Source organism: Sprattus sprattus (genome assembly GCF_963457725.1).
Source record: "Sprattus sprattus genome assembly, chromosome: 19".
Taxonomy (NCBI): domain Eukaryota; kingdom Metazoa; phylum Chordata; class Actinopteri; order Clupeiformes; family Clupeidae; genus Sprattus; species Sprattus sprattus.
This window is the reverse complement of record NC_137917.1, coordinates 13,092,267-13,104,766: the sequence shown is the minus strand read 5'-3', so window position 1 is coordinate 13,104,766 and position 12,500 is coordinate 13,092,267. Positions and strand designations below refer to the sequence as shown.

Below are 12,500 nucleotides of genomic sequence, written 5' to 3'. Positions count from 1 at the left end.
TGTATGTGTGTGTGTCTGAATTGAAGCATCAAGCATAGGGAAGGTGGCATCAGGACTCGTGACAGGGCTCTGTGTTAGTGTGCATGTGTGTGTCTGTCTGTGTGTGTGTGTGTGTGTGTGTGTGTGTGTGTGTGTGTGTCTGAATGGAAGCATAGGGAGGGTGGCATCAGGGCTCGTGGCAGGAGGGGGGGGGGTGTCTGAATGGAAGCATCAAGCCTAGGGAGGGCAGGACCTGTGGCAGGTCCCATTCTCTGCTGTAAACTAAAGCTCATTTATTAGCTGTATATTACTTAACAAAGCACCCCTTAGAGACCAGCACAGAGAGACACACAAAAGCGCCCTGACCACCTCACTCACACACGCAACACACACACACACACACACACACACACACACACACACACACACACACACACACACACACACACTCTCTCTCACATTCTCTCCTGCACACACACACACACACACACTCCTACTCCCACTCCTACTCCCACCCCTGCCCCTTCAAATTACTCCCCTTGTCAATCCACACAAAAGAATCCCAGCTTCTCCGTGTCTCCTAATTACTGTGGTGTAGCTCGTAATGAGGAACCCAGTTGCTCTCTCTTTCAGTCAACCAACCCCCCTTCCCCCCAGCCCCAGCCCCAGCCACCCCTCTTTCTCCCTCTCTCTCTCTCTCTCTCTCTCTCTCTCTCTGTCTCTCTCTCTCTCTCTCTGTCTCTCTCTCTCTCTCTCTCTCTGTCTCTCTCTCTATCTTTATTGACTTGACAAGAGTTATTGTGTTTTCAGAGCTTGTCCAGATATATACATATACATATGTATATCCATACACTGTAGATATATTTTAAATTACAGTAAAGAAAGATATTGCTATTAATAATCATCATTATACATATGCATATATAAAGAAAGAAATAATGAATATATAAATAATACAAATAATGAAAAAAGAGAAGGACGTTATCTGCACCTTGTCCATTTTAAATTATATTTCCTCATTGTATGACCCATTAGCACTGAGCTAAGGCCACCTAAGAGGATTCTGGTTTTACAATTTTCATCCAGTGACAAAAAGGATGGAATTTTTTCACTACATTTCAAGTTTCACTGTATTTCACTTTCTCTCTCACATTCTCTCTCTATCTCTCTCTCTCACTTTCTCACTCACTCTGTTCTCTCTGACTGGAGACATAGTTGGGACACAAAGCACTTGCTCTCACTCTCTCTCTCTCACCTTCTCTTTCTCTCTCTCTCCCTTGGGTTTTAGAATGTCTTGATTTTACCTCTTGAGTTTTACCTCTTTTTTTCTGGAAATAAAGGAAACTTTCAAGTCAAGTCTCTCACTCACTCTGTTCTCTCTGACTGGAGACATAATTGGGACACAAAGCACTCACTCACTCATTCTATCTCTCTCTCTCTCTCTCTCTCTCTCTCTCTCTCTCTCTCTCTGTCTTTCTCTTCTATTCTCTCTCTTTCTCCTCCCTCCCCTCCATTCCATCTGTCACAATCGCAGCATTCTGTGGTTGCGAGGTGAAGTACTCTCCATTTTGGCTCTGTGAGCAGCGCCAGTGACACCATTATCCTAGTGAAATGAGTGCTTTAAAGAGCAACCCAGCAAGCACACAGCTGAAAGCAGCCTCTTATTCTCGCCTGCTCCCTCCCGCTTACCCCTGTGAGTCAGTGCATCTTCATTTGTGGGGTTATGTAAACACCGATGCTCATAATTCATAAACACACTGTAAGTGCAGGGCTTATCCAGTCAGTCCCTAATCACTTGCTGTTCTCAATGCTCACTCCAAAAAAACTGACTCAAATAAAACCCAACAGATTTCTATTGGTGGAATACTGAGTGTGTAAACGATCAATTAGTCTTTTATGAGTCTTTTATCAATAAATATTTTATGAGTTATCATTACGTTTCTTACTAGTCTTTTGGGCATTCTTAGTCACACTAAAGCCCACTGAAGCCCACACTAACGAGAGTGACCCTGGAGATAACTGCCATTGTCTCAGGGCACTTAACAGAGTCCAAGGCCTGAACCCCCAAGAGCAAGCGTGCCGACGAGCATTGGTGGCAAGGAAGAGCTCCCTCTTAACAATGAAGAAAGACCAGCTCCAACTCAGAACTTACTCTTCCTGTCTTCCTGTTGCTTCCTGTTGCAGTGATGCCAACTCGTACGAATTGATCCGTACTAATACGAAAATGTGGTGGAAATACGGCGGTACGAATATAATGTCTCATTCATACGAATTTAGGGTCAACTTGCAATATTATTTAATGAATAGAATATTTGTGGTAACTCGAGAAATAAGCAAAAATTTGTCATGATTTGGCCTCCTGCTTACCAACGCGGAGGGTGCCATTTTTGTTTACATTGACCGACGTGATACGCTTGAGCTGATTGGTCTATATTATAGACACGTAAACCAATAGGAAAGTTCGATTCATTGTAATCTATTTAAGTGCGCAAAAGCCATTGGGAATGTGTTTTATCGTTTTAAGAAGACTAATTACTTTTGAAGTTGATGTATAAAGTTACCTTGTCGCATCTGCTCTTAGTTTACAAATGGCCGCCACCAACAGATTTGGGTACGTTTCTGTGATGTTTTCTTTTTTAATCAACTACTGCTTAATATGGAACCCCAATCAAACAAGATTAAAATTACTGATCAAGAATAAAACTTTCTTGACTCGAGCGATATATTTTTCTAACACAAATACGAATGGTTAAAGCAGAATTTCCATTCGAATCAAGGTATATTTCTGTCAAAAGAGTGAGCTAAATGAAAAGACTTAGTAAGGCAAAAGACTGAAGTTGGAACAGACCGCATTTGTTGTCATCCCCGTGGCAACAAACTGACACGAGCACTGCTGCTGTCACTGCTCTTTTGGTCGTTGTCGAGCAGTACTTTCCACGTGACGGTATTCCGTCTAATCAAGCTCCTTTCTTACTTCGCTAACATGAGTCTTTTCATTTAGCTCAATCTTTCTGTCGTGGACGAACAATTTCTCAAGTTTTTTAATAAAGCATGCAAACTTTATAATCTAAAATTATGGCTGAAAAAAAAGATTAAGCCATTTCCTAGGAAACTTTCTCACAGAGTTATACCAAGGAATACACTTCTAAAGTCCTGTGTTTACCAGTCATGCCTTTTGCACTATGTCGGTCCACATTTAGCATTGCCCATAGTGGACTCTATGATGTTAAGACACGCATGTCTTCCATCAGACACAAAACAGCCAGCACCCAAGTCCAAGGGAATAAGAGTCTGCTGTAAATGGGTTTTGAGACCCATTTATAAGGGTTGCATTTTGTGTACAGAAACTTATAAAATATGAGATACTTCCACCACAATATAAAACGTTTGCCAAAATACACTATGACACAGTCAAATTCACGTGATGAAGAAAAGAGACCCTCATGAAAAAGTGATTTTACAGACTACAAATAAGTCTACGTTTGTAAGCTGAATGCCAAAATATTGTTTCTTTTACAAGTACATGTAAAAATGTGCCCGTGGCACCCATTAACACTGTACAGATTTCACTTAAGGAAAAATACGAATTTACTGGGGAAAATACAAATTTTGGAACTATTGAGTACAGATTGGCACACCACAATGTTGGCAATACTGCTGTTGCTCAGTGCTACACGCCTCATTCGTTCACCCATGCGGTTGTTGCTCATTGTTGAACAGTAGTAAAATGGCAGTGTTAAGTGATACCTGAGGCTTCCCTCTGCTATGGCATTTTGCTTTGAAGTCTCACGGTGCTGTTAACCACCCCCCTCCTCCTCCTCCTCCTCCTCCTCCTCCTCCTACTCCTGCTCCTGGATGTAGTCCAATAAGGAGCGTGTTGTGTGCCTGTAAATGTAATTGATTGTGCCTGATAAGGTGTGAAGGTGGCCCTGCATACTGTGGAGGGTATCAGAGGCTGCAGAGGGAGCCGGTTCCTTCTGGAGTCCCTCTGTCTAAACGCCCCCGTCTCCTCGCCTCTCCTCCCAGTCTCAGCACCAGTGTAAATGTCACCAGCTGATAGATAGACAGCACAAAAGAGACACAGAGTTGTCATTTTTTTTCTTCCTCCCTCATCCCTTGTTTATAGATCGGCTTGGTCTTTGGTTATCACCACTTACATACATATGCAGTCTCCATACCGGTGCAAGTGTAAATCACTTTGTGTGTATGCGTGCGTGTGTGTGTGTGCGTGTGTGTGTGTGTGTGCGCATGTCGTCTTTCTCTCCCTCGCCTCTATTTACTGTCGCCATCCTAACTCTTGTCAAACCTTTGGAGAAGAGGGGGGGGGGGGCCCAACCCACAATGGTGATAAATGAGAGGAGAAAGATGGGAAAGGAAAGGAAGGAGGGCTGGGGATGAAGGGATGGAAGGGGATGGAGGGAGGGGTGAAAATATGAGAGTGGATGGAAGAATTTCGGATGAGAGTGGATGGTAGGATGAAAGGAGATGAAAGGGCAGAAGGATGAGAGGAGATGGAGAGATGATAATTGGATGGAGGAATGAGAGTGGATGGAAGGATGAAAGTGGATGGAAGGATGATAGTGGATGGAGGAATGAGAGTGGATGGAGGGATGATAGTGGATGGAAGGATGAGAGTGGATGGAGGGATGATAGTGGATGGAGGGATGAGAGGGAGGGCCTGGAGCCGTTGACAGATCTGTCCATCAGTGGCTGCTGCCTCCCCGTACATTAGGCAGTGTCTGATTGAATTACTCTCAGGCAGAGAGATGGACGTGCCTGTGCATCAGGAGCCGCCCAAATGGACCCAAGCGGCAGCAGCGCACACGGGCACCTGCTTGATTGGTTACATTAGCGCGTGTCATCAACACACACACACCCTCACTCACATACACGTACTCACACACATACACACACGCAGACACACACACTCACTCACCCACCCACGCACACTAACATACACACACACACAGGCAGACACACAAACACACACACACACACACACACACACACACACTCACTCACTCACTCACTCACACACGCACACTCACATACACACACGCAAACACACATACACACACATCCATCAAAATAAGGAGGTGTGTGCTGGGATGTGCAGCCCGCTGCTGCCCCTCTGTAGGATGTGGCAGTGTGAAGGCCGGGGGTTGGCAGGGTCTTAAGCAGCTTCCTCGGGGCCTTTTAACAGCCTGGACCACTCCGAGTGACTTAAGTAAATCTGTAAATCTGGCCGGAGGAAGAGGTAGTGAGTTATTTAAGAGGCAAATGAAACGCTTGGGAAGTCTTTGCGCCATATCGCCTAACCCACAGGGTCCCTTTGAGTGAAGAGTCCCACGGCATTGAGAGGGAGAGGGAGAAAGACGGAGAGAGAGAGGGAGAGAGGAAGCCTGGCTTTGAGATTAGATAGAAAATTCATGACAAAGCACTATGATAAAAACAGAGGAAAACCGAGATGTCCACTGCTAGAACTCGATAAACTTGAAAAGAAGCAAGCCAGCAGCGCAGGAATATGCCTGAGCAATTGTCTTCGGCTCTCCCTCAGTCTTTTTTTGATTGTTTCTACCTTTTCTTCATCTTCTTCTTCTTTCTTCTGCCTTTGGAGTCTAAAGCAGCCCCTAGACCTGTATGGTAAGAGGTTTTTAAATTTGGAAAACTGATTGGGGACAGTCTACCTACATTTCCCTCGGGATTAATAAAGTATCCATCTATCTATCTATCTATCTATCTATCTATCTACAGTCTTCTTCCCACTAAGTTTCATGCCTGCGCCTGGAGCGCTTGAAGTTGGACGTGCTGTTACACACGTCATTTTTAATCCATATGCCCAATTTTCAAAAACAGGGTATTGTTGGATTCAGAGTTCATTTTTCCCAATTGCCCCCATATTGAATTTTCCGCAGTATTTCATTTTATCAAAAACAGGACGCAAATGTTGTCCAATCTTTAAAAAAGGCACAGATGATCAGCAGCAAAGCCGCCAAACAGGAAGTTAGCTGACATCTTTAATGTATCACAACACTATGACCACTAGTGGCGCTGCAATAAGCATTTTGGCTTACAACTGATGCCGGATTGCTTTACAACTTAAAAAAGTACTCTAGTATTATAAAACGCTGGGATGCCCTAAGGCCAAGACATGGCAATTTGTCAGCCATATTGATCCCACCGACACGAAATTCACCAATCATTGTTTTTTTAAAGTAATTGTTAGGCTTGTTTATTTCGAGACAACTTGGAATTTGTAACATCCGCATAGTTGCCTGCTTCCGACTTCAATGTATTTGAGCTAGTGTTACACTCTTCAACGAAGACTATGATGAAACATGTTTGTCAATGACCTATTTTTCCATGACTAGACGATGATGAGACAACACCTACATCATGAAACACTAACTGTGACTATATCAACATGCAATATTGTTGATGAGTGGAGACAAAGCTAAGACGTAGAAAAGATATTATAGACAATGCATACAAATGTCCTGTTCATTGGATGAGTTTCGTTTTCAGTACGAATGGACAGCTCCAACTTTGAATGGCATTCCGTTGTACTTTTTCATGGCAGAGGTCGAAAAAATCTTGATTTCCGAGTTGTCTGGAACACAGCATGAGCACAGTGAGGAGTGCGTGTTCTCGGTAGACGATGGGTGGTAAGCAGATGATCAGTGGTAACAGGAAGTAATTCTGGTCTTTGATTCGTTAAGACCAGTCACCTGACCGGAACGGAAAACACTATACGTTTGCCTGGCTAATACAAAGACCTTTTTTTTTTTTTGAGTAACGGTGTCGATTGCCTGACTTAGCAAAACAAATGTTATGTTTTCTTTTAGGTTTTTTTTATTCTGTGAAGTTATTCTCAACTGACTTCTAAACTGTCAATCCGTGGTAACCAGAAGTAATTCTGGTCTCTGATTGGTTAAGACCATGACAAAAATGGGACAGTGCCAACTTTAGATGGCTTCACATTTTTCTGCTTTTTTGCTTATTATGCGGACTGTTTCAGTGTCTTTGCAGGCAGGTATGTTTTTTGCCACAGTCCCAAAGCCATAAATACAGCTTTTACAGCATTAGGCTAGCTAACAAAATTAGCCCTCGTTCGAGCCAAATGTAAACAAAACAATGTGATGACTCATCAATGGATATTCCTTCTATCTGCTGGCTATCAGTAGTCATGTCACTTTTTGTCTTGTTCATTTTGCCACACTGCCACACATGCATCTTCTCACACATTTAATAAGATTTTAAGCTGCTATACTGTCAGGGTCTCTGTTAGGCTGCCATATTGATAACAATGTCAAATTGTTTAAATTACATGCCTCACTAAAGACGGGGATATTTTTTCTCAGGGCTGCATCTTCAAGTGGCTTTCTAGTGCAATTTTCCAAGTTGGAAATATCCAAGCCCCGAGTGGTCTTAAACTCGGGATTATAGGTAAAGCGAGATATGTCATACGTCACGCCACTGGCTCGGCAACGCCAGATTGCTGTGTAAAATGACCTACTGGGGCGTCATTATGGTGTCTCTGGTTGGATCAGTATACAGAGCAAAGATGGCATAATGAGGGGTATTCTAAAGGTGAATTTTGCAGGATCAGTGTGTAAAAAAGGTTATTCCACCTCTGCACTCACCATTCATTCTAAACCATTTGTTTACATGTATTTGGCCACCATTACCAAAGCCATGGGTCCAGGACCATTTCTGAATAACAATTAAACATTGTCTGTCTCTCTCCTTCTCTCCCCCCCTTATTTTCGTCTTCTTCACTTCCCTCTTCCTCCACTTTCATCATCTCTGTCCCTCTATCTTTCCTACCTGGCGCACCCTCTCCCCCCTTTCTCTCTCTCTCTCTCTCTCCCTCCTTCCCCCTCTCTCCCTCCCTCTTTTCCTCCCTCTCTCTTTCACTCTCCCTCCATCCCTCCCTCTGTCCCTTCCTCTCTCTCTCCCTCCCTCTCTCTTTCACTCTCTCTCCCTCCCTCCCTCTCTGCCCCATACCCCCTCCCCCCCCCCCCCCCCCCCTCTCAGGATGCGGAGGAGTACGCAGAGCTTCCCGTGCGGCACAACGAGGACCAGCTGAACAGCGAGCTGGCTCAGCGGCTCCCCCTAAAGGTGAACCCGCACTCCTTCGACAGCGCACACACCAAGTGCAACCTGCTGCTACAGGCTCACTTCAGCCGCGCCACGCTGCCCTGCTCCGACTACGCCACCGACACCAAGACTGTCATGGACAACGCCATACGCATCTGCCAGGTGTGTATGTGCCTATGGTGTGGGGGTGTGTGTTTGTGTGGATGTGTGTGTGTTTATGTGTGTGTAGTGCCTATGGTGTGTGTGTGGGGGGGGGGGGGGGGGGGTTGTGTGGGGTTTATTTGTATGTCTTGTTTCTACGTGTGTGTGTCTGTGTGTGTATGTTGGAGCACGTGTGTATGCCCCAGTTTCTTTGCACACAAACATACACACACACACACACACACACACACACACACACACACACACACACACACACACACACACACTTTCCTTCAAATCCATGTGTCTGACTTTCAAAGCTATGATTTGTACTGTATGTCTGATCTGGGTTTCGTCCCTGCTGTGAACACTTGCACGTTATGTGGTAAGGTATAACTTTTTACAGCTGATGGTGTGTGTGGGTGTGTGTGTATGTGTGTGAAGGTCCACTTCCGTCAGGAAGAGCCTATCCTTCTCCATGAAAGCAGACTTACAGCACTCATTCATCGTAAAACCTCCATTCTCAGCCTTGGGACACATTGACAGAGGCCTGAGTGCATTTCCATGTGTTGCTTTGGGATGATCTGTGTGGAAAAAAAAACCTTACACACACACACACACACACACACAGTCTCCACTCCCAACCCCCAACCTTCCCAATACCTCCCAAGTGAAATCTAACATCTGTCTCCAAGTCGTGAGATTAACAGATTAGCCATTTGATCTGAGGACTGACGGCCGTCTCTGCCTGAAGCTCTATCTCTCTCTCAGAGCTGTTAAGGACATTACTCCTCTCTCTATCTGGGCCTTGATTGAACCCAGTAGGTGTGTGAGAATATCCTGTGGTCAGCTTGACAAGGAATAGATGCTTATGTTTGTGCATGTGTGCATCTTGACACATGTTACTTAGCTTGTGTGTGTGTGTGTGTGTGTGTGTGTGTGTGTGTTGTGATGCGAGGATGATGGTTAGTGCTAGGTGAGAGGTTAATTTATCCATATGTCTGATTTGGGGTGGATGGGAGATGTTTTTATGAGTGAGCCTTTATGTGTCTGTCCTGTGGTCAGCTTGACAAGAAATAGACGCTTATGTTTGTGCATGTGTGCATCTTGACACATGTTACTTAGCTTGTGTGTGTGTGTGTGTGTGTGTGTGTGTGTGTGTGTGTGTGTGTGTTGTGATGCGAGGATGATGGTTAGTGCTAGGTGAGAGGTTAATTTATCCATATGTCTGATTTGGGGTGGATGGGAGATGTTTTTGTGAGTGAGCCTTAATGTGTCTGTCTGTGTTTGCTTGTGTATGGGTGTGCGTGTGACAAATAATTGCCTGTTTATGTGTGTGTGTGTGTGTGTGTGTGTGTGTGTGTGTGTGTGTGTGTGTGTTAATATTTTTTGTGTTGCGTGTGTGCACATTTACAGTAGCATGGCGATGTTGATTGTGCCTCACTACATCTGTCCAAAGGCTCCCCCTGCAATGCTGCAAGGCCAGATGAAGATAGAGAAGCAGCGATGACGGATTCATATCGTAACTGACTGCAACTCTAGGCCCCAAACCACCTCTGCACTTTGACCTCTGTAATGAAGGGAAAAGGAGATTTATGCTTGAGGTAGTTTTTTTATGTCATGAAAAATAAACTGCTGCTTTAGTACTAGCAGTAGCATTCTACCCAAGGCTCTCCTGTTGAAGCACTAGCATTAGCATGGTTCTCTGATGGACAGAGAATGTGACACACAGCTCAAAATGTGTGTGTCTTTCAGTGTAAGGATGACTTGGACACACATCCTAATTCACCTATTTTAATGCATCTGAATAATTAGTGTAGCCCAGTCCAAACCCAACATCGAAGTCTGCAGCCCAAAGTGCCCAACGACCACAGGCCGACTGAGAAAGTAGCAGCCAGTGGTTGATTGCTCATGTCTGGTCCCAAACCCCCTGGATCTGCTAGCGATTGCTTCTACCTGAGCCTTTGATTTTCCCAGGCGGTGTGTCTGAGAGATTGCTCATGCCGGCTGGTTTTGGCTTACACTGGAGATCTGCAAGCCATTGTCCATCCATGCAAATGGTTGGCTGATGCTGCTGTATATGTGTGTGTGTGTGTGTGTGTGTGTGTGTGTGTGTGTGTGTGTGTGTGTGTGCACGTGTGTGTGCATGCGTGTGTGTGTGTGTGTGTGTGTGTGTGTGTGTGTGTGTGTGTGTGTGTGTGTGTGTGTCTGGTAGTGATTGTCCATGCGTGTTCATGTGGTTACTTTCGCGGGCTCCTGCTGAGCCAGACTGTAAGTCTGCTGCCAGCGACCTACCTCTCCTCCCAGCATGCATCTCTGCTGGCCTTTATCGCTTCACAGCTGAGCCACAGACACCCCGATCCCCCCACACCCCCCCCACACACACACACACACACACACACATATGCACACACACAAATACACACACACACACATGCCAGGCCCAGTCGTAATGCCACTCTCATAATGCCCCAGCATGGTCACCCTTCCCTGTCCTCTGAGTTAATCTGTATAAAACCGTATGAAAATAAATAAGTGTATGTCCATACGTAAATAAATGCAAATAGAAATCCATGTACACACACCGCTGTCCAGATGCATCAACCTCATGTGTCATACATGCAAGCACACACAAGCACACACAAGCATTCCAACGCACACACACACACACACACATACTTTCATGGAAATATACAGAAACACATCAAATAAGTATGCAAATCTGTACACATGCACACACACACACACATATATATATGCACATAATGTAGAGGGAATCACAGCCTCCCCCATCTCAGTCTTACGACATGTCATCATTGTCCTCATGTGAGAGACTTTAGATGTCTGTGGGCTGGACCGACTCGCCAATTGGGTGCAATCTTTTGTGTTTGTGTGTTTGCGGTCCCACTCTCTCCCGTCCTCCCTGCGTGAATTGTAAGCTGTGTGTGTATGTGTGTGTAAGGAGGTGCACTCCAGACTCCCAGGGCAGTTCCAATCAATGCCCCAACATAACTGTTCCCTTTCAGATGCTCTCCACATAGAAGGAAGCCACAGTTGTGATTTTTTTTCCCCCTTCAGAGCGCGATGCCACTCAGTTCACTGTTGTTTCACATATGGCTGTCACAGAAGCTTTTTTCATCACACCCAAAAATGTATTACCCTCTTTATTTTTCCCCTGTTCTTTTTACTTCTGCAAACAATAGAACATCAAAAAGCAAGGCATACAGAATGAAAGGCGTGCTTGCCAGCACGTCCTGATGAAAACATAATAAAAAGGTTGAAACATGTTTGTAATTTTCCATGCCTTTTCTGAATCACGCTAATTACTAACTAATTTTGTCATTTTGTGGCAGAGGTCAGCGAGGGCTTTGTAATTGTGTTTTACACGCAGTTCTGAACAAAACAGTTATTTCTGATCGTTTGTAGATTTTCTGACGCCTTAGTTTAAAATGATTGTAGCTCTAAGCGAAGGGCTGCAGACATTAGAGTGGATTAAAGGGGAGAGAGGGAAAGAGAGTGTGTGTGTGTGTGTGTGTGTGTGTGTGTGTGTGTGTGTGTGTGTGTGTGTGTGTGTGTGTGTGTGTGTGTGTGTGTGTGTGTGTGAAGAAGCTCCTTCAGGTCTCTCTGATGGCAGTGAGATGGGGATGCACAGAGCCTGACAACATTTCTGAGGTTGGACCAGTTTAGCTACACAGACAACTCTCCTGGGCCTGCTAGAGCTTATCCACCAATATCACAGCAACGTGCACACACACACACACACATGAACACACACTGTTTCTCACTCACTTACACACACACCTCTCTCACTCTCTGTCCGTCTCTCATTAATCCCTTCTCTCTCTCTCTCTCTCTCACACACTCACAGACACACACACACACACACACACACACACACACACACACAGACACTGTTAAACTACATTTAAAAGGCATACACAAATGGAATCTCAAATGCTGATTTATCTCTGGTACCCACATGCACACGATACACAAACACACACCACACACATACAGATAAATACATGAAGGCATACACAAATGGGTAAACGCTTCATTGATACACACACACAAACACACACACACACACACCAGGATTAGCGAGCCCCAGTGAAACGGAGCTCAGTAAGGCTGGATTAATAAATTCCTGGAAACCCATCAGTGACAGCAGTGTGGCACCTTTATGGCTGTCTTCTGTCTACCCCTCTCTCTCTCTCTCTTTCTCTCTCTCCCTCGCTTTCTCGCCCTCTCTTTCTCTCTCCCCCTCTCTTTCTCCCTAT

General features: G+C 44.9%; 1 protein-coding gene across 1 annotated transcript in view; it reads left to right on the top strand.

Moving 5' to 3' along the window:
• Positions 1-12,500, top strand: part of ascc3 (activating signal cointegrator 1 complex subunit 3) — a 170,428-nt gene that overhangs the window by 148,428 nt on the left and 9,500 nt on the right. The window contains exon 36 of the mRNA XM_080857663.1: positions 8,017-8,241. Within this exon, the coding sequence (XP_080713789.1) occupies positions 8,017-8,241 (225 nt within the window). The remainder of the gene's footprint in view (positions 1-8,016; positions 8,242-12,500) is intronic.